Source organism: Phaenicophaeus curvirostris, chromosome 13, assembly GCF_032191515.1.
Source record: "Phaenicophaeus curvirostris isolate KB17595 chromosome 13, BPBGC_Pcur_1.0, whole genome shotgun sequence".
Taxonomy (NCBI): domain Eukaryota; kingdom Metazoa; phylum Chordata; class Aves; order Cuculiformes; family Cuculidae; genus Phaenicophaeus; species Phaenicophaeus curvirostris.
The window spans coordinates 13,602,637-13,626,078 of record NC_091404.1 but is presented as its reverse complement, the minus strand read 5'-3'; the positions used below and the strand labels follow the sequence as shown (position 1 = coordinate 13,626,078).

The 23,442-nt window shown below is 38.9% G+C and overlaps 1 protein-coding gene across 1 annotated transcript; it reads right to left on the bottom strand.

Annotated features, from left to right (window-relative positions):
- Positions 1–947: 947 nt before the first annotated feature.
- On the bottom strand, positions 948–23,089 carry WDR44 (WD repeat domain 44). The gene is made up of 20 exons (XM_069868082.1): positions 22,953–23,089; positions 16,880–16,913; positions 15,045–15,119; positions 13,938–14,568; positions 13,205–13,335; positions 13,015–13,107; positions 11,959–12,095; positions 10,860–10,943; positions 10,478–10,584; positions 9,344–9,495; positions 8,965–9,103; positions 8,805–8,869; positions 8,236–8,349; positions 7,297–7,419; positions 6,178–6,369; positions 5,923–6,024; positions 4,737–4,852; positions 3,275–3,402; positions 2,477–2,608; positions 948–2,036 (listed from the first exon to the last, which is right to left on the bottom strand). The coding sequence occupies exons 1-20, from the start codon at positions 23,027–23,029 to the stop codon at positions 1,942–1,944; spliced, it is 2,727 nt and encodes a 908-aa protein (XP_069724183.1). The 5' UTR covers positions 23,030–23,089; the 3' UTR covers positions 948–1,941.
- Between the last annotated feature and the right edge of the window lie 353 nt (positions 23,090–23,442).

The following is a 23,442-nucleotide window of genomic DNA, read 5'->3' as shown; positions in this document are numbered from 1 at the left end:
GTTAAAAACATGCAGCACAGTTAGCTGGAGAAAAACCCAAAAAGAATACAAGATCCCTGCAGAGGGGCTCCAAAACAGAGAGTGCTAAAAGCTAAATATCAAGATATATGGAAGTCAAACACCTTCCTCAAGATCTGCTCTGTTTACTGCCTGGGCAAGATCCTGGATAATGAAAAACAATAGCCTTTTTTTATTGTCACTTGAATGCTTTGAGTTGTGTCAGACCTGTTGTTAATAGAGTTTCTTACAGCTGTAAGGAGAAACTACAATTCAACTCGGGTCTACAAAGCAGTCATGTTGAAATCTTCAAAAACCCCAAACCATTCAGATCATAAAGAGGTTACAGAGGAGAAAGTTGTTTAGAACATGAAAAACAACCTGCCAAGATATATGCCATTAATGCTGCAGCATCCCTCCTGAAGCCCTCTCAGTCCTAAACAAGCATTAAACACTATGTTGACAGGAGCCAGGTCTTTGATCACTTGGAAAAGCTGGGCTAGGACCCATTCTCCACTTTATAGCAAGTGCTCCCTCCTACTCTTATTCATTATTAGTTTTTGCAATTGATATTTAAGTTATAAGCAAACTGACAGGAATCCTGGGGATCAACTCACAGGAATCACAGTCAATTACTGTCTTCTACATAAATAACCTATTACAGAAACTAATTTTTAGAGTCACAAACAAAATGTCTTCTTGTGTTACCTCCTCACTTCTGTCACTCCAGTGGAGCTCAAAGTAACAAAACATTCTTGAGAATTTAGCTTGTTTCATCTATATGGGTACTTTCAAATATGAGTCAAACTCATTCCAAGCATGTCAGCTGAACATAATTCTATAACTCAAAAGTTAACAAAAGTGCATGCGGCACCAATGATCTGACAAACAGGTAAAAATTACTTAGACAAAAGGTAAATTTATAAACCAAAATGGAAAAGAATCAACAATTTCCAAGTGTGTGACCAAGTTTAATGACATATCTGTTCTCTTAAACACTTGACCATCAATAACATTTCATGGGTTATGATGCCCAAAATGTTACTTCATAGGTGTTTTATATGTATATTTACAAAGACTTTCAAAATTCAGTGGCACTAAACAAACAAGAAGAACTTAAAACTTTAAGCTACAATGCTTAAAAAATGTAAACAGTTTATTTTACATAGTTGTAAAATATAAGAACTTTCTAATGCAGCTTAATTTTATCTGGAAGGTGAATATATCCTGGTGCCTGTGAACAAGGAATGAGAGGATTCTTTACACAAGTATTGTGCTCCAGTGTGCAAAAAATTATACACAAGAAAGGAATCTAAAGTCCACAACAATTAAAAGACAACAAAAAAATTTTCACGTCCTGAAGTGGAGAAATTTATAAAAACATTTACATATGGTTGCTGACCCATCAAAAACTTGGATAACTTAAAATTCTGAACAATAGCTACTACAAATTCAAGATCTTTCTCAAATGGAATTTTGTGCAAAGATCATATAAGATCACTCAGCATTTTTCCAGCTGTACCTCCAAACCTTCTCTTCCCATTGCCATTCCTGACATCTAGTGGCCACAAATACCACCAAAATCCTTTCGATATATGTTCAAATTAGTGCATGTAACCAAAAGGCACACACATGTCTGAATACATTTTCGTGCAGAAACCTGTGCAGGTTCACAATTACGTTGCAAAACAACTGTTCTTAGAAAGTTCAAAGTCTCATGTTTGGCAGGATTATTCTTACACATTCCTTTCTATTCTACAAGCCCAGGTGTTAATAGGTAGACACTGCTTTCCAAAGATCCAATATCTGAGTAGCCTTAAAATGATGATTTAAAAATAAATCAGCCTGTAACATTATTATATTAGATACTCTGCTTTTGCCCGCATTATTTATGGAATTTTAATCCCACAGTACCATAGCTTTATGCTGTCAGTTGCAAAACAACTAAGATACATTTTTCTTTTTGTTAATGAAGACTTTGATGGCTCCTGTAAAGTCAGCTGATAACAGCACTTCCGTGTGATCCATCTTCAAAGCTCCTTAATAAGGAAGGAGAATAAGTTGTTAGTTCATTAAAAAATAAAACTAAAAATCAAGCTCTCATTAAAATATAAGCTGTCTCTGTGACACCCTTCTTCCTCTATCCTCTATCACATTCCTGTTATCCAGCCAATACTTCAAGCAACACCTGCATTTCTAGGAGAGAGTCTTTTTCGTTCTATGTAGATACAGTAACAGCTTATGTGTAAAACCCATCCTAAAGTGCACAGGACAAGAGCTATGCCACTCACTTCATATCCTCCCAGGTTTTAAAGAGTGCAACAGCTGCCAAAATGTTCAACTGCTAAGGTAGGAATATAACCATGCCACTGCAAGGGCTTTTGATACCAAGAAACCTCCCTCCCAAACTGAAGGTATTCTTTATAATCTTTTCCTCCTGAGATCATGGTATTAAGCAGAGCTCATCTTAAACACCTACCAGAGGGTATAGTGTCTGACGTTTCAGAATCTTCTCCCTTACTTTCAGCTTCTTGCTTTTCAGAAGTTTCCAGTGATACCATCAAACCAGGATTGGGAGCAAAAATCGCAGATGTGACCACTGCATTGTGTGCTTCAAAAAGATAATTCAACTTTGATTACCGTGTTTCAAGGAGTTGTTATTTTTACAAGAATAGCAGGCAGAGATTTTAGTAAACACCCAAGAACCTCAGTGCTAGTGCACAAGGTAAGCTCATAATTCAAGGAGCAATTGCCATCCTTTTATAAGCTTAGGGATCTCAGAAATTCCTGTAAGTGCCCAAAACTAATTGGCAAGAGCTCCAAAACATGGTCCCACGTTCCCTCCAAACTGCTTGTATGTATATGATAGTTGCTTTTTGTTTGTTTTTTTTAAATCCTGCCATGAAAGAAAAAAAGTTTGCATGTTTTCAAAGCCACTTTTCCATAAAAGATCTAAGGGTTGATAGTTATTTCGATTACTACACTTATACAACCATGTTCCAAAAGGGAAGATTACATTTATTCAGAATTTCTTAGTGAAGCTGGACAAAGTACTCTGTCTCTTGCCATCCCAATCATGCATCTGTAGAAAGTTTCCTGTGGACAGGGTTTTCGGGCAGAGTCCACTTACTGAAAATCTACCAATTACAATGCATCTTGCTAGTACTTTGTTCAAACTAAATGAAAGCACTGCTGAGCAAATAAAAAACAGAAGATCAAAAATTATTTTTATATCATATGAGCTTCAATAAAACAAAGATCAAAAGGTGGTTTTTACCTTTAATGCCTTCCCAGAAGTCATTACGGTCTCTTCTTACAGAAGTAAACTTGCTCAAGTCATGGTATGTACTCCAAATATAAACATATTTATCTTCTGAACCACTTACAATGTAGGTAAAGTCATGGCTAAAGATTCAAAGATAGCAAAACATTACTTAACTGTTCAAGCAACCCTTACAATAACTCTCCAGGTGACCTACAGCTTTACGAGTGCAATCGGGCTAAGTTCACAATTCAAACTGAACCTTTATTTTAGTGAATGCAGCTCAAAAAAAGATACAGTCCTCAATGAACATGCATGCAAGCTTCCTGATGCAAGCAGAAGAAAGAGGAGTTCTAATGAAGAGCGCACAACACCTGTTCTCTCACAGCTTCCAATACAGAAGAGGGTTAGTCTAACAGCAATACTCAGCAACAAAGAAAATGGCATAATTTAAGTACGATTTGCATCTGTTTGAGCTTGGAACCTGTATGCACACCCAAGACTGTGTAACAGGAATTGTTTACAATACAATCAGGGGCAAAAAGAAACCTACATAGGTGGAAGATGAAAAGCTACTAACCAGATGACTGCATAATGCACTCTGACAAAACAGTACCTGCAAATCAAACTCAAGTACTTACTTTTAATTTGCTTACTGCATGAGTATGTCACATATCTAAACTCTAACACTAACTATGCTACAGCCCTGTAAGTAGAGTTGACTTAATTTAGGAAATTACTCTTGAACAGTGGGGTGGACAGGATGACCTCCAGAGGTCCCTTGCAACCTTGGCCATTCTGTGAAATACTAAGCCAGCCTTAAAGATGCTTTCAAAGGTCAATAACTGACAATCACGATCAAACTTCACATTATTCCTTAAGCACTGCTGCTCTTCTCTGTTCAGACACACAGGTTAAACATACCCAAGCATTTTTCCCCTTTGGCTTCTGCAAGACTCAGAGGGAACAGAACAAATTTGCCTTCTACTTCCTCTCTTTTACTAACTCTAAAACCAGTACTTCCATGACAGTCACGGTAATACACTCAAACTCAGAAAAGCCAGTACAGAGGAAAAACCAAACTGTCAGTTTCCAGACAGTGACGATCCACAGGCAGTGACCAACAGCCTCAAACAACAGTTGGTCAACCAACACATCTCCAACAATGTCTGACAAAATTAAGGAAATAAAAGCTACTTATCACCGAGGAGAGAAAAGATGCGGTATTCCAATCCCACCAGTTCTAGCACAGTACCTGCATTTACAGCAACAGTAATGGACATGCATGATACTATTAATACAAAAGGTCTCACTCGTTCACAGAGTCTCCCTGACCTTAGGCAGCTTTCTCACTCCTAAACAGAGCTTTCAGTTACCTTTGTAATCCTAGCCAAGTGACATTTCAGAGGCTGTTTTTCAAACAAAAGCCTCTGTACTTCAGCCACACTACTTCCCCAATCCAACAACACCGTCTTACCTAAAGCTGGCTTTGATTTGGCTGCTACTGTTGACGTAACCTTTGTATTTCATAGATAAAGAGAGATCTCTTAGGTCATACAATCTGATTCTGGAATCATTTGATGTCACTAGTATCTAGAAATGAAATAAAGAAACAAAATTTAGAAGTGGAAACCATTAGCATGCCCAAGAAGAAGAGTTCATTCAAACAGTCAGAATTCCTGTTCTTTCAATGAAAAATGTAACACGGCAGCAGAACAAGATTTAGCCCCCAAACCTTTTTCTTTCCAGTTTTCTGTCAATGGGCAGGACAACTTCACTATCAAGATCATCCTGACCGGTCTGAACCAGAACAGATTCTCTTTACTAAAGTAAAATCTGGGCTCAAAGCACAGTTATCAACTTGCAAAAATTGTTTTGGAACACATTCCGCTATAACATAGCAGAACAGTTGTTCCAGTGAGATGAATTTCTAAAGAGTTGTGACCTATCAATCACAAAGCACCATCCAGAGGATACTATCTACTACTTACAAGCAAACTGGACTTTTCTCTTGCTTAATATGAGTTTGCTTCCTCTTCACATATTTCAGATCAGAAGCTTAAACATACTAATAGGTGATAACAGCTGGTGATCTGCTACTGTAATAGAGCCAGCTGTTGACCACTCATCACTTCTGAAACTTTGTATGCAAATGAGAAACTCTTCAGCTTTAGATTATGACTTTAATACTCAATACCATGGTTTTTTGCATGATGAGAATTTGACCCTTTCAATAGAAGGCTTCAGTTTAGACTGAAGCCAAACAAAAGGAGATTCTAAACAGCACAGGACACTTACTTGGGTACAAGTACCTAAGCTTTCAGCATTTTTTCAGCTTCTGTATGAAGTGTATTTCCAAGTGAATGTGAAATTCAAGACAGGTTAGTTATGCCAACGAACTTTTCACTGAAAGTCATCTGTAAGCACTTTAATCAACCTTACACTGGCCAAAGCATAACGTAAATAATAATAAAAAAAATACTATTTTACCACTATTTAGTACTCTATTAGTCTAAATCAGGCAAGAGTAGTGCTCATTTGAGTACTGCTAAAAGGCTTCCGAGTTAAGTCAGTGACTTTAAAGACATAGCACAAATTTGCTAAGCACTAGATGTAAGTATCAGCCTCCCATACCAAACAAAAGCTGCACTGAAACACAGTACCTTATTCTCTCCAGGCAAGGGTTCAATGCCAGTAATCTTTCTTCCAACTCTATTTCGGCCTCTGGTAGAACGCACGTGTATTTGTGTATGGTATTTCAAGTGCTGAAAAGATATTGACATTTATCCTGATTTGAAATGCGTAAAAACTTAGTTTGCTTCAAGTTCTAAGTTTGTTTCTTGATATTTACATAAGCATAACTTTGAAATCCATTTGTTATTTAACATGAAAAAAACAGAGTCTCAAAAACTTCCTACCTCTGTGTCATAGAAGATGCATCTTCCATCATACGTGCCTATGACTGCGTATTTGCCATTCTGACAGAAGTTTGCAGCTGTAATCAATTTTGTCTGCCCATCTACTTCATTCCATAATGCCACTTTTTTGTCAGGAATGTTCCAGAGTCGGAGCTTCCCATCCAATGAACCACTTAAGAAGTACCTGTCATCCTGAGAAGACAAACTACATTAACCTCTGAGTGCTACAAGTATGCTCTGATTTCTTCAAAACTTTTCTGCCCCATTCCCAAACAGCTTCTCTCCAGAACCTCCCAAATAAGAGCTCCCAGAGGAGTTGATAATAATGTTTAAGAAGGCTGAAAAGACAACATTTCTTGCAGATTTTTGACAAGCTTACACACATGCAGTCACCTACAGTCAGGAAATTGTGTGTTGTTACCACAGTTAATTTTTACCCTCTCAACATAAGTTAGAAAAACACTAACCTTGTCAGGAGCTGAAATCTCCTTTCAGAGTTCCCGAGATATCTACTAGTTACGGATGTTCAGGGAACATTGAAAAACTATTTTCTTCTGCTTGAGTTTTGATATTAGGAAGCTTTATCAGTCTTTTTTAGAAATCATCAAATAAGACAGATTAGAAGGAATCTGTGGAGGTCTCTGATCCACCTCCCCAGCTCAAAGCAAGTACAGCCTCAAAAGTTTGATTAGGCTATTCAGGGTTATAGCCTGTAAAGTTTTAAAAATTCCCAATGATTTTGTGGTCTCTAGATAATTTATTCTTTCTCCTTATGATTTTTTTCCAACAATATTTAACCACAACATCTCTCGTTGGAAATTCTGACTTTTCATAAAGTTACTCAAAACTATATCAGCTGAGATGTTACACACAATTCACTTTCCACATCATGCCTACAACTGCTTAAAATAAAACACATGAACATTCCTTGTGAAGGTCAGTGAAGAACTTAAAGCTAAGAACACTTCAGGTTTTGGAATATCATCCAATGAGGACATTTTTGCAATGCACAAAGTATTTTTTTAAAATTATAATTACTATTATTATTTGAAAATAAAGGGGGAGAGCTCTTGTATTTCCTAATTTTGCCTCTGTAGGAGAAAGAGCAATTATACTTACCCTTGGATGGAACGCTATAGCAGTGACAAAGTCTATGTGCTGGAAACAGCAAAGACATTCTCTTCTTGATATATGCCATAATCTGACAGTTTTGTCCATAGAAGAAGAAAGCAAGAAGTAATTCTGTGAAATACAAGAATTCTGTGGTTATTAATAGACACATGAGTAACAGGAAATCCAGAAGCAATCTGATTCATAAAATATTACCAACTTCTCTGTTGCCATGAAATTCAACATTTTTATCTTTTCATATTAAATGTTTTACCCAAATTATCATTACTGACTGGTGCTTCCACTGATGCTCAGTAACAAATAAAATTCTGCAAGAATTTCAATGGAAACGTTAACTTGAGAGTAGTTGAAATATCCAGAGAAGAAACAGCACACCAGGCTTCAGAGAAAGGGTGAAAGCCATTTGTGCCCAGGATCCTTCAGCCACACAGTGGTCATAAAATTACAGCTGTATTCCAATGTGGATATTTAACTGAAAAAGCTTTACATGAAACATTTTGAAAGTTAAACACAAGGTAATTTTCTAATTTTAAGATATTTGTATATTTTCAGCAACTTCAAAAATGGTACACTGCATAAAAGCAGTGAAGCATACTGAAGATAAGAAAAGCAATAATACCATACATTAGAAATCATACAGTTAAGTGGTAATTCCTTCCACTCTAAACAACTTAACTCCACTATTAAATACAAAGTTGTAATTGTTACTAGCTTGATTTTAATTTTTTAAGAGACTTTTAATTAGAAGAGCCCAAGAACTTTGTTAATTTTATCCCAACTACTTCAGTTGGAAATAAGGGCTGTCTTTATAAACCTTTTCTCTTAACTTCAAAGATACTCTCATATCGTTTAGGTGTATGGTTCCAACGGCAATCAAAAATAATGAAAATACAGGACAGCTGTGTCGTCTGTATTAAGGTGCCTTACTTTAGACCACGAGAGATCAAGAAGATCTGCTGTATGCCCTTTGTATTTGCAAAACGGTCGCTGACGAAATGGGGCATTTTTATCATCTGGGTCTTCATCAACTCCACTGCAAATCTATCAGAGAAGTGTACAGAAACAGGAGAAAATATTAGCTGGAAGAATTAAAAATAAAACAATTACTGCTACAAAAAGTACAGTCATTAACAATTTGAAGAACTGATAAACAACACAAGTAAATTTCAAAAACAATCAGCTGTGAAACATCATCTTAAAATTCCAAAATTAAGAGGTCTACATTTTCCGTACAGTTTTTATTTAACGACATAAGCTTGACAGCTATTTAAGCAGAAATCTTAAGATAAGCTTTTGGAACAAAAGCACAACAGAAATTCTAACTTGGGGTAACAGGATTTGACTGAAGATGTCTATTGGTGAAGACAGTTTGTTCATGCCTCAGACACAGGCCAGAAGCTCTTTAATATGTTTGGATGAAGCAACAATGAAGATCCAGCATTACTGAACAAGGCAACCACCCCACCTCTTCCTCTGCCAACATCCAGTGAACATACCCCTGTGTCAGTATCAGACTTCGAAGAATTCAGACTCTCTTGAGACGGGGAGGGAGAGACACGGCCTAGAACACAGGCAGAAACATCATGGTCAACTTTAAGTCACCAAAGAACTAGGATTTCTAGTGTTTTAGAGCTCTAGGAATGCACAGAAAGATACCTTCTGTGTTGTACTTCATTCGCATGTTATTGAAATAGTCAAAAGCATTCTTTAAAACCCATATTCTTACTACGTTGTCCTGTCCTGCAGATGCAAGTAATCGACCGCAGTGAGAGAATTTCATTGTCCAAACAGCACCCTGTCAAAATAAGAAGATGAATATCTACTGAGGATCTACAGAACACTTTTTCTGAAGATCTCATCAAACCAGCCAAAATTTCATTTCTTGCCAGAAAATTATTTTCCAAAATGAAACTGCTCTTCAAGAAGAATAAACCTGACAGTCCTCTCTAAAGGCCACAAAGTAGATGAAAACTAAAAGTTGAATCTTGGGCTGAACACATTACACAAAATCACAGGTGAAATTTGAGAGACCTACCATATGCTCTCCACTGAGATCCTGAACAACTTTAATTTGTTCAAAATCATAGGGTCCCTTGAAGCCATGTGCTGCTTTGAACTTAACTGGTCTTGTATATGGCATCCCTTCATCATCACTGGATGAGGGATCATCTTGATCTGTATGGAAGACTAAGAAGAACACAAATTCAGCAGTACACATCACAGCACACATTTAATCTACTAGTAAGCAATTGTCAATACTTCTTGGAAGCAGATTAGTCTTGCATTAGCAAATTTTTACAGTCAATATTAAGATCTTAAAGCAAAATAAGAACAGTTACATCAAGGTCCAAAAATACATCTACACTAAGTTTAGGTTGCAGTGAACCTAAACTCTGAACACTCAAAATAAGAGCTGATACTAATTTTTGTTCTGCCTCTTTCATTGCACTGAGTCTTGCATTCAGCAGAACCTGCAGTAAGTGATTTCTGTCAGTTTAATGCTTGCTGAAAATCATCCACTTCATTGCATTGGTTTCTTCTGACTGAATATGCTGAAACGGCCTGGTGATTTGCCCATGAAGCGTAAGAATTGTAAAAGAGCTAGTGCAAACAGCCAGTGGCAACACAAGAGATGCTAAAGTGCAGCAGTTCCATGGCACTTATATCTCAGGCTGTGGTTGGATTTACTTACTGCAGTACTAGAAGTCTGTCTGAAAAAAAAACTGATCAAACAAGAAGAGGAGAATACATTTCTTTAGTTGGTAAATGTAATAGGAGTTCAAGCTACATAAGAATTCTAATGGTGGCACTGGTTATCAGAAACCGATATGATTTTACTAAGGTAATGAAGACAACCCCAACTTCTACCTCTGCTGGAGTAACTTTCCAAAATGTTTACATTTTGATATCCAGACAGATTTCAAGAAAAATTATAGTATTCAATTGGTTCAGCTGAAAAGATCTCTCCACTACTACTTTACAAGAGTTCATCCCTATAACTTGCTAGTCTCAGAATGCCGACTAAGCTATAAGCTTTAACTCTAAAAAGCCATGTCAGTAGCAAGAGCACAGCAGTATAAGCCCCTCAGATAGCTTTGACTCCTAGAAGTCCAATGATAAACAGACTATCCTATTAAAAAAACAACTGTAAAAAGTCAGTGTCACTGACCTTCATCTCGAACACTCTTAACTTTATTTACAGCACGTTCGCCATATTCTTCAGCAAGGTGCTTTGCTCGCTTTACAGATTTGCCAAGGAATTTTTTCAGCTGGGTCCTTAAAAAGCAAGGGAACTTTTTAAATACATAACACTGGAAAATTCTCATTTTTCTAATTATGAATCCGCAGTTTTGACTTGAAACGCAATATTATTGCTTCCCATTACTGCTTCTTAAAATAAGCATTTACCCTGCCAGCAGTCACAATAAATTCAACTGCAGAGCAGATATTACTTGTACTTCAAAGGTAAGTTGTTCAGAAGTCACAAGGGACTTCAGCTTAGTAAAACAAAACCTGCCTTTTCTTTACAGGGACACGAAACAACAACTTACGTTTTTTGCTTTAACCTCCCTCCATCAGAATCTGTTTGCTGTGTCTGCATTTTGTCTTCGTCATCAGACTGTGCTGCATCATTACTAGAAAATACAGAAGTGATTGTTTAGCACAAAATCATAGTGAATCTAAATTGAATGAAACATCATTAAAGTACGACCTGCATTTTAGGATTCACCCTTTAGGTAACACATTGGAAATGCATGGACATGATGTTAATTACGTAGTGAAAAAGATCTTTCAGTTCTTAGGCATCTTGATAGTGAAATTGTATACACACTCCAGATGCCAAAGACAGATTACTCCCTTCCACAAATTCAAAATTTGGAGCTTTTTGTGATGCTTTGAAAGCTGAGAGCAGACAAAATACATTATGTTACCACGAACTGGTAAAATGCCACCTTGCTTTCCATAGAAGAAATCAATACTAGCTAGTTCTGAAACATAACTTGGTACACAGAAGAGTACTATTGCACAGAAGTGAGTTTTCAATTACAATATAGCAATGTAAAAAAAAAAACAAACCACCACCCTAAAATTGTCTAATGTGTAAGTCACAAATTTAAGTCTTTGAAAAAGAAATCTATACCAACACAATTTCCTAATCATTAAGAAACTGTATTTTTCTATCAAAGTTTACAAAAAGACTCAGCTTTCAATATTAAAAGGGTCTAAAGCCCTGCTGAGGATAGGAAAACCTATCAGCTATACTGATGACCACAAATCTTCATCATACCAATGTCTACTAAATTAAACACTGAAAAAGCTACAGGAGGTGGTAGCATGAATAACATAGTACTTGAACATCAATTGTGTTTAATTCAATATAGAAATGACAACATTTAACACATCCAAGTGTTAAGTGCTGTCCAGGTGGATTTTCATATCCTGTCAAATACTTGCCTGTCAAATTCCAGCAGTATCAAACTTTTAGTCAACTTGAAAGAATTCAATAAACAGCCTAGTTCATAGAGAACCAGGAATTAGTCAGACAGATGTATTGGGACTCTGGTTTACTTGCATAAGAGCTCCCTCCATGTATGCAAAAACTATGACAGAACAGTATCAGAAAGAGCCGAAAGTTATCGTCATTCATACCTGACATATTCTTTAGTTCGCCTCATGATATGCAAAGTCAGGGGATTAATGCCTGTTGGCAACTTTTCTTCTGCCAAACTCAGGGGTATTTCTTCACCTGTGTCAAGGTTTTTTATCATTACACTTGCTAGAATTTCCTACGGAAAAAATAAGATGTGAAATCAAGATGACTTGATTAGACTCCAAAACCTAGAGCAAAGTATAAATCATCTGATCTTAATGGGAAATTCTGTAGCTCACTATATATTTATTTTACAAAGACTAAGTTTAAGTTAAAATTGCCTTTAGTGTGTTAGTGCAAACATCAACCACTAGACACAGATGGACAACTACATGTCACCACAAGCTTCAGCTTCATAAATCAGAAGTGCAGCTGTACAGATATCAGCCACTGCTGTGCCAATATCAAACATATTATGTAATGAAAAGATTTCTAAGTCTTTACCTTTCAGATATTCTAACACCTGTAGCTTAGATTTAGCCAAAGACAACCTTTATCTCCAAAGAAAAAGCATTTAGACTTAACTACTAATACACAAAGGAAAAGGGGTTTTTGAGCACCTCATGACGTGTTGATGATCGTACATCTGTTTAGCAACAGCAAAAAAAGCTGTATGTAGATAAACACAAAAAATGGCAGCAACTCGATAACATAATTGGGATTAATGGAAGTTATTAACTGAAGAAACTACTTCTTAACATAAGGAAAATCATTCTCCTGTTGCTGACTCCTTCCCCTTTCAGATACATAACAAAACGTCAAGTTTGCTGGTGTTCCCTAACATTGAAACCTTATAAAACGTCTGCATAGCTACAAAGAAACTCATAGCATTTCAGATCTACTACAGTTCATACTTTCAAACACTAATACTACATATGACACAGGGAAGTGTTTTGGTGCACAAAGCCAGCACACTATCGCTCCTGTTTGTGCCCCTGGTCACAGCATACTGTGGTTCAGACCACAGAGAGTGGCGTGTGATTACTCCAATTCCCTTGACAGATTGGAAAAGCAAACATAAGAATGTACCATGTGCAGACCACATTCATTAATACCTCATCCGTGAGCTCTCTTCCAGAATCAGACCTGGGTCTCTGTGGTCCAAGCACTTCATTACTTGTTTGGCCATCAGCTGCTTTCCCATTTTCCTGAAATTTTGCAGACAGAACACATGATTTCTAGTGTAACGCTAAAGTGATAGAACATGTTACAGTTATTGAACTTAAAATCTTTATTTCCCGATACCTGTGCAGTGACGATTTTATCTCCGCTAGTTGCACTCGCCAAATCCAAAGAAGGCTGAGAATCTTTGGGCATGCCTTCTGTCATTGTACTTGGAGTTAAAAGACCACCAGCTGTAAAGTTCTCCCGAGAAACTGAAAAGAGATTCATATTAAAAAGAGCACAAAACTTGCCATATACAGTCTAGAGATTGTTAGAATCCTAGCATCCTGAACACCCTTTCTGATAAGTTTGACCTTCTAAACATCAACTGCCAATAAATCTGCCTTATCAATTACATATTTCACATTCAGTTGGAGGCACAGGAACAATTTCACACCTAGTCCTCCCAAGTTTTATTAACAATTTATTTTAGTCTTTTCCGCAATAACCTAGGACTACTCGTTTTCATGAGACCTCAGTCTACATCTTGACTTTTACTTCTATGCAAATACAGAAGGCATGCATTTAATTTGAAGCATGTAACTTCTCTTAGTTTCTGTATTGGTGAGGCAACTTCTCCTTGCTACAGAAGTAACTATTTTGGCAGGAAGTGTTAGTTTACAAGAAAGAATGAATTAGGAACACTTGTAATGTAAAGGTGTCTCTCCACTATAAGATGAGATCGTTGAAAAATTTTTTGTTGCTCATTCAGATGTTAACTAAACTGAAATCACAAGACTGAATGACTCTTCACTCAAAACACAAAAATAGTAAGCATGTATGTAACTGAAGTCATCTAAAATAGAACACTTGCCTTCTAAACCAGGTTTCTGCACTTCAAAATCCAGTTCGCTCTTCTTCTTCCGGGGCGGTGGAGCTGGCCGTGCAGGGGGTGGTGGTCTTGGAGGAGGAACATTTGTTGGAGGTGGTGGTCGTGCTGGGACAGGCTTCTTTGTGCTAGCAACTATATCAGGTTCTACTGTAAGCTGCCTTGGCGGTTTTGCTGGAGGCATTTCTTCTGCTGTACAAAGGTCTTTGGTAGATAAATCTGAAGCTACTTGCTCTAAAGTATTTGCCTCTTTCTTGTCTGTTGTGTCCTCCTTTTTTGATGTTTCTTCTTGTGCTTCAGTTTCATCAATTTTATGGTCAGTTGCATTTGGTACTTTTGTTAGTTCACAAGTTTCCTGTTGCTCAGAAGTAAACAAAAGCTTCCCCGACACCAATTCAGTGTCCTTACACACACTCTGATACACTGATTCTCCAGGGTCTTCTTGTAATGACACCTTAGCAGCTAATACTTCTGGAATACTACCAATAACATCCGCTCCAGAAATCCAAGCATTTGCATCTGAAGTTGCAACAGTCATTTCTTTTCCTCTAGAAGCTAAAGAATCATCATCCAGTTGTTGTGCCTTCTGGCTTTCTTCTATAATACTGTCAATGATCTGAAAACCAATGCCAAAACCATTCCGTGGTTAAATAGAAGGCACTTCTAGGGTACACTTACCAATCAGTCTGTACAACATCCACAAGAACTCTTCCACTGAAGAGTTGCTTTGTATACAAAATATATTTTGCTTAAAAATTCTGGAGACCTAGGTGCAGAAATAGGCATAATAGAAAAATAAAACAAACTGACTAATTTCCATTTCTCTTTAACATACTTTGAAAGAAAGTTTGAAAACAAGAGCTATTCACTTTTCTGAGTTCTCACGCACTGCTAAATACAATCCTGTAAATTAAACAAATAATTCAAAACTGTACAATCCTAAATATGTTTTTAGAAAGCATATTTACCCTTTAGATGGACATTCTTAACATTAGCAAAGTCTAACCTATATCAGCTTAGCATGAAGACTGATTATTAAATTATTTAATATTTGTAGCGTGATGCTAGAAGTGCAAACCAAATTTAACTAACCTCTTTTGAATCATCTTGTTTCATTTCTTGCACAAAGGCTTCATTTCCAGTTTTGTGCAGCTTGCTGTCTGTATCCTATGGGAAAAAAAAAGGGGATAAGATGATAGTAGCAAGTCCTTCAGTACCATAATGAAGCAAAAACATAGCTACAATGAATTAAATACCATAAAGGTCAAGAACTCTGCTACATTTTCACACCGTACTGCAGCCAGACAGATGTTTGAACAGTAATGCACAGTACACATGAAGGGTATTCCACACCACCATAAACAGAGAGAAAGCCTGTTTAGAGAAACATACACATCTGCAGCAAGGAAAACACACCAGCTGCTGGAAAAGGATGCAAGAACTGTATTATCACAACATATAGTAGAAGCTTTCCTCCTTAAACTATTTTTAGACACTTGGCTAATCAAAATGAATCTTATAGCATGTTCACATAATACAATGTTTGCAAAAAATTCACAACTCTTGTAGACATCCATCTTTAAGAAGAGCTCTGACCTTAAGAAACGACATCTGCAGAGACAGCTGCAATTACAGAATTTTTTTTTCCCCTCTCTACTCCCTCCCCCTCCTTCCACAAAGTTTTTCTAGTCTAAATGCAAGTTCTACTTTGCTTTATTACTAAAATCTATCTTCAATGGTATGACGACTTTAATACTGAAGTGTAACCAGTGCCTACAGAAGCCCGCTCTATTAATTTCTAATTCTATTGACATATAACTCACACACCTGTTAAACTTTGGACTCAGGAAATATTTCTTACCCATTCCAAGACAAACTATACCATTAGTCACAACATTCACTCAACTGATAAGCAGAGAAGTACACCTTCTACCTTCAAAGACTTAGCTTTGAACAAGTTACTTAGCAAGATATGTAAAAAAATTAAGAACTGGACAAGCAACATACAGAACTTCATAGCTAATAATTCAGTCAACAAGACAATAAAGTTAGTTTTGAAGTTCATTGACTGCATTTAGTCAGAATGCTAGAGTGACATTTTTGAAAGGCTTACACATGTAATACTTAATCATTAAAGGGACATTAAACAGAACGCAAAATAGAGGGTAAATGTCTCTTCTGTAAGAGGTAAGGTATGGCATCACTGTAAAAAGGTCACTGATTGAGAGCAGAGTGCTAATGATAAATCAGACACACTATTTTCACTATGATTTCCCAACACTTCGTGGACAAAACGTCAAGTCTTCTTATTTTATGTAAACGTGTTGCACTGCATGGCCTTTGGCCCTTCTGAGACCAGGAGGACAGTGTTATTTGTACAAGGTTCCAACTCCTTGCCTATCTAACGTGTGCCAGATTCAGCTGCAATGTCACTATGCACAGATGCAGCATACCAATTACCTGCGTGGGAAGTGGCAATGCTGTCTCATTATGCTAAATATAGTGTTTTATCATCACATAACCTAGAGGGAAGGCTTTCGAAGTACAAACACTAAGATTTTTCTTATTTTTAAGACAGAAGAGAACATAGCCAACTATTTCATATAAATCAAGACCAAAACCCAAGGCTGCAGGGACTTGCTTAATAATCACAACTCACTTGAAAGAGGATAGTCTAGTAATTAAGCAGAGCTCAATCATATTGCACGTATACATTTCAGAATAAAATTAGCTTCAAGACATGTTAACGTACCCTAAATGAAAGTAAAGTGAAAACTTCAAAAGACATAAGCACAATTGCTACCTACAAGGCAAGCCTACAATTTCACCCCTGTGCAGATGTTAGGACTACTGCAGCACACCTACTTGAGGTAGAATTCAGCACTGTTTGTCAACAAGCATTTGATTGATTTTAAGAAGAAACTCACTTTTAATGCATGGGATCCAAGTTTCACTGGTGACCTGTTAGAAAGAGAAAACAGATTCAGGTACAAGGAAAAAAAAAAAAAGATCTCTTCATATTAAACCATAGTAGCATCTTCCTGCCCAGTGAACGTATACTCGATACTTTTAGACATGCGACGAAATGAATGTTTCACATACCACTCCTTTACTTAAAAGGGTCCAAATAAAGTTCCCAACTGTCTACAACACACAGATCCACAACTTCTACAATTCCTGAAAGTTTCGCAGCAGAATCTAGAAATCATATTTCTACCACTCTTTTCTTATAAACTGATGCTACTCCAAGTACACGTTTAAAAACATTTTGCACTACAGAGTATTCAAAATTAGCATGTACAGGAAGCACAGAGTGGACATCAAAGAAATCAAAACTCTCAGAAAGCTGAAGTACAACCCCAACCTCTAGTAACTTGCAAATGAAGTGCCTGAATCCTAACCTGTAGGGTCAACTCTAGCACAGCCATTCTGCCCTTCAGCCTCCCCGGTAAACATGAGGTCTTGTTTCTAATCATGATGCTCAGTATAAATGTAAGTATTCACATTAAACCAAGAGGGAACCAGCTTTGCACTACTTTCCAGAATGTGTACTCTGAAACAGTGAACTTGCATTAACATCCACTCACACATAACCTCTCATTTCACTAATTACACGAACAAGGTATCTTAGGGGAATGGTATCAACTAATTACTTCTCCTCAGGTCACCACTGAATCCAATCAGCGAACAGTCAACTCTTACTATATTCTGAACTTTCATTTTCCACAAGACTTTCAGAATTCTAGAAGATATTTAAATATTGAGTCACGCTGCTTACTCTGACTACAGGATCTTAATCATATGAAGAAGGTGAAAGGTTGAGCCAGATGATCTTTCGAGGTCCCTTTACATGTGGGCTCTTCTATTATCCTATTAGTTTGTCAGTCACAAGCATAGACCAAGTTCCCAGTTACTTCCTTAAAAGCTTACTATCAAATGAACGACTACCTGGACCACAGAAGCATCCCAGCTGGCTACCAAGGTCAGTGACACTCAACAACTTTGCGTATTGTCTTGTGCAGAGCAATACAGACAAATATGGAGATCTCAGGCTAATTTGCACCTCCTGCCTCCAAAACAATGGTGTCAAGGGACAATGCCTTCTGAAAAAAAAAGTTATTTCCATTTCATCCTTAATAATTTCAGTTCTTCTCTCTACTACCTGAAATCACCTAATCACAAAACGAAAAGATAATATTTATATAGCAGAGTTCAATAAACAAGAAAGTACAGTGGCTTGATATATCAAGACTGTATAATTTGTAACTAATACCTTAAATCTTGATGCTTCTGTCTAGATACCGACCCTTAAGATGCAGAGTATCTATAACAGTGTTTTGAGGCATAATGCTCCCAGAAGGCACTGACTCCAATGCACAAAAAAGAACAAAACAAGTATTTTGACCTGTAAAACAAACACATCTTTCTTCTCCCAATATACACTGCCAGGAAAGGCCACAGCCTGCGTTGAAGTGCTGGTTACTGAAACATTTTCAGTTCCACTATCAACTCTTGGATTTCATTATAAATAGTGGCAGAAATATATGTCAATTCTCTAAATCCACCAGATAACTTTAGCAATGAAATATATAATTACAACAGTAACACCTGGGCTTCAGCAAGGTGTAGGGTCCTACCATACAAGGCACTGCCTGGACTTTACAACCTAAATAAAATGCAAATCCCTCAACTGCAAATAGATACTTTAGTTTTCTATTCTGGTATAAGCAAATCATTCCTGTACTGGTAACATAAAACATAAGGTTCAAAAGACAATGGTACCCTTTCAGACTTCTTTGGCCAATTAAGTTTTGTGGAAAAAACCATGCTCAAGCTAAAACAGATGTTATTTACCACTCTCGTGCTTTACTCAATACCTTGGGAAAAAAGCTGCTCAAGTGATAAAGGTTGCAGAGCTAGCGAGTGCATAATATATCATAGTGCTGATAAAACACACATACACATCTTATTTTAAGGTGAAGCTTTATCATTGACATTACATGTTTTTAAAACATTGCAAAGCTTCCACAACTATTTGGCAATAACACTACTTTCATAACAGTTCACAGGCAAGTAAGTTTAGTGGCTTGCCTGAGACCAAGCTATGTGTTTATAAGCACTGTCACTCCTTTAGTAGTGATTAGTTGCTGTTTATATGCCATTACATTTATAAAGACAAAGTCAATCACAGACTAAATTTGGTAACTTAAGTCTCTTCTAGCTCAACATTACTCTGTAACGGTCTTGCCTTCGCAACAACCTGAAGTTCCCAGTGTCCTCCACTTCCCAGTTTTACTTAAGGGCCACTAGGTTATGGACACAGTATCCAAAATGCTTGCATTTTTTTAGAAAGTATATATAGTGCTAAAACTGCCTGGAAAGATTTATGAAGATCAATCCAGTGAACAAACACTGATCTGTAGCTTTAGAGGGTTGGCAGGTAAAACATGAAGACTGACATATGCCACAGAAAATGTAACGCTAAAAAACCTTAATTTTGTTGTCTAGTGTGATTGTTTAGTAAATACTGCGATTTCAAAATTGGTAACAAGAGATCTTACAGACTGTTTTTCACAAAAACTTCTAACTTAAGTTTTCTTACATGATACCACTGTTAAAGGAGTTTAACAAATGAGAGGTTCAAGGCTCTCTACAAAGATAAAACAAAATTTCAAGAAAAATCCCATTTTGCCTGCATAAACATAGCCAGGTGTCTGGTTAATCTGCAAGTCAAATAACATTATGAAGAACTTTTTTTGGTTTGTATTTATTCAGCTGTCAAATTCATCCTAATACCTACCAGACTATAGGAAGCTGCCATTCCCACTATCAGGTAGCTCCCACCCAGTAACTAGTTGAACTATGCTTCACATTTTCAACGTGCTAAGTTTTGTGACAGAAAACATTTAGATCTTAAAAAAAAACCCCTCACAATTATATGAATGAGTGGCCTTGGTAAAATCCCAGAACTGCACTGTCTGCTTTCCTGGAGGATGTACACTGTTACAAAGCAGATGTGCTAACAGGCAGATGAAAGAGGTTTAAAGTGCAGGAATAGCAGCAGCACGCTGTACAGAACATACAGGTTCAACAGTCAGCTCAGTAACTCTGTTTACCGCTGTCCTTCAGCTTGCACACGATGTGTTCCTCCCTCTAACCTACAGCAGGCCTGGAAGCTACAATTATTCTTGCTGCAGCTCTCCGTGGCAGTCCACACTTTCAAAACCACAAAGATTCATGACTAAAACGCACTGTTTGGGCTGCTCTTGGAAAGTGTTTGGGAACTTGAGCTAACTCGGAATGCAGAAACTTGTCCACAGTGTTGCAAGTCACTATAACGACATAACTAACACCCTGCACTCCCTATGTTTGCTGCCAAGATCAGTTTTGCATGTTGGCTAAAATATAAATGAACAAAAAAGTTGCACTAAGCACGTCCCATGTGTCTACAGGGCACAATTTAACATCATCTAGCTTCCTACATAGAAGAAAACTCGATTCTTCAAGAAAAGCATTAAAGCAACTTATAGATCAGACTACTGAAGCTAAATTCAAGTTTAAATTAAGGTACCAGAGGATATTTCTCATTACCGACACCATCTCTTGAATCCAGGGCCTTTTAGTTTTCTCATAATAATTTTTAGAATATGAGTACACTAGGAACAAACTTGCCCTGTACTGTTAGGCATATGATGTTTGAACTATAAGGTTTGGCAGTTCTTGATTTCAGAGTGGGTGGATCATTTTTCTTATAAATAAAATATAAGAGTCTGTCACATGCCTGCATCTAAGCTTGCCTTACTTCGTATTTTCCTTCTCTCAAAACTGACATCCTCTTTCACGGTATGGTTCATTCCTCTAAATTTCAGAGTTTTATTCTAAATGTTTTCCGTGGTTGTAGTCTTTTGAAAGCAGAATGACAGAGCTTAAAGAAGGGCACCTGCTGCCACACTACCTCTCCCCTCCTCTGGCTACACAACAAATACCTCCAGTGACCGGTCCACACAGGCAGCCACATAATTTTTCTAGGGGTTAGAAATCATATAGAAAAAGCCATTGTTTGCGACCTAGTTACTGAACACAAGGCCACTCTCCACACATCCTGTCAGAAGTCAATTTAAATACAAAAGGCAAGATCTACAGCAGAAAAATAGCAAAGAAGTGAGAAAGTTTACATGAACAGTTGTCTCTACTTTCAGAATTTCTTTATTAGCAGTGATTAAACACATGGAACTCAAGACAGGAAACTACAAACCCCACATTTTTAATGAGGGCAAATACAGCTACATCGCTTTGCTAAAAACTGGCTACAGCATATGCTGCCAAAAAGGTTTCCCAAGTGGTTTTGCTGATCATCAGGACACTGAATGCATAAGGAAATGCCTCGAACTGCAGAGAGCAGTAAGCACTTGTTTACAGTTTTCTCCCATGAGAAGGTTTTGCTTTTTCCTTTTGTGTGTGTGTCCCATTACACATGCACGGGTCTCAAAACTACAATCTACAAGCCTGTTTCCAAGAAGAGCCCAATGTAGAGATGAAACTAGCTCTTGAAAAATCTCAAAGCTTATTTAGAGAAAGTACTCTCCTACTGTTAGAAGATTCAATAGCAGACTGAAGCATAAATTCAGTATCTGTATTGCAAACTAAGCCCTCCTTACCTTACTCAAGCTGACAGAGTTCTATTAGCTTGAATCAGTGATGCATCCTTACAAGCTATGGAAGAATAATAGAAAAATTAAAAGCATCTTCCATTTTAATTTCTAGTGAGTAATTTCATATTATCAAGTCCTGCTTAGATACAGGACTTGATACAGGGGAAACCTGCAAAGTCAGGTTATATGGCATTATCACTATCAAATAAAAGGTAGGATGTGCAGTTGGCCAGATTTAAAAGCTCACTCCTACCAAAAGGTCTGATTCTCCTTTCCTGCCTGTGGTTGCTAGCTACACCAATCCCATACCTTCACCTTCTCCTGTCCTCACTCTGCTAAGTTCCAGCTATTTTAACTTATTTAATAGCTTTTGCTGTTGCCAGTTTGCAATTACTTTAAGTTGAAGCAACTCATAGGAGAGTTTGATGATCAATGGTGCCAGAGCAAGGTAAGGAACTGGAGGAAAACCTCGTTTCAGCACAAGAGCTGTTAACTTGGTTTACCACATCTCACAGAGCTGTCTGCCAAGACATGCTTTTCACCAGCCTATGAAAAAAGCTAAGTTCAGAAAAGCTTTGATACAGGATGTGCGGGTAAGGAGAAGAGACCTAGTTTTTCCTTTGTTCTAGGCATTCAGCGACCACTGCCACACAGATTAAAACAAGCCCTTAGTCAATTATTAAAGCTTCAAATGGATGGAACCCGCAATCCATATCTTATCGCTCTTTGAACAAAGCTACACAAAACCTCATCCTGCAGGCTCAAATAATGGAGAGGTTTGGTCCAGACACCATGAAAAAAAGTACAACACAAGCCATAACCTGCTCAGCACACAAACGGAAAGAGATATTTACAATTTAAAAAGAGGGAGTGGTTTTGGCTAACATCAACAGCACAGGAACACGGTCAGTTTAGGGGTAACAGCACCGGGAATCTACATCACAAAACGCTGTTTGAACTTGACTGCAGAGAACCATGAGCAGCATCCAAGCGAGGCCACTAGAGCCCGAGGCCGGCAGGGCCGGGGCCGCTCCAGGAGCGGCGATACCCAGCCTGTTGCTAGAGGAGCGCGCTCCCTCCCTTCTCCTCACAAACCCGCCGCTCCAGCGCATCCCGGGGACGCGCCCCGAGCGCCTTTTCCAACAGCCCCGCGCCGCCCGTCCCGGGGAGGCGGACACGGGCTCACCGGGGTCACAACCACCGCCGCCCCCCTGAGAAAGCACAGCGAGAACACCCCGGTTCCTGCCCCGCCCGCGCCCCCGCGGTTCGCTCGGCCGCCCGCCGGCCCGCGGGAGGAGAAGGCGGGCCCGGGCCGCGCCGAGGGGCGGGAGGGGGGGGGGCGACTCACGGCGCGGGGGAGGCGCCCGCCAGGTGCACGTCCTCGGGCGCGTCGTAGAACTCCTCGGTGTCGCTGTCGGAGGCCATGGCGGCGCCGGGCCGGGCGCGGCCGCCGGCAGCGCTGCGGAGGGCGGGGCGGGGAGGCGCGCGCGTCTCGCGAGAGCGGCCGCGCCCCCCCCTCCCCAACCGCCGGGCGGAAGTGCGGGCGGCGCGCGGGGGGCGGGGCTTCGCCCGGCCGGTGACGTCACGGGGCGGGGCGGCGGGTGGCGCGTGTGCCCCGCGCGGCCACGTGACCCGGGGAGGCGAGCGCCGTGCGCCGAGGGGAGCGGCGTGCACCCCGCGCGGCCACGTGGCCCGGGGGCGGCGCCGTGGGCACCGTGCGGCTCCGTCCACCGAGGGCGGCACCGTGCGCCCCGAGTAGCTTACGGTGCACGCTGTGCGGCTGCATGCGCTGGGTGCAGCACCGGGCACCCCGTGCAGCAGCGTGCACTCCGTACGGC

Coding starts and splice junctions, on each gene's coding strand:
- WDR44 (XM_069868082.1), bottom strand. CDS start 23,029: ATGGCCTCCGACAGCGACACCGAGGAGTTCTACGACGCGCCCGAGGAC. Junction 8,350..8,804: donor AGTCTGATACTGACACAGGG/GTATGTTCACTG, acceptor CTTCTCTGATAG/ATTTGCAGTGGAGTTGATGA. Junction 4,853..5,922: donor CCTTGCCTGGAGAGAATAAG/GTACTGTGTTTC, acceptor TTTCATTTCTAG/ATACTAGTGACATCAAATGA.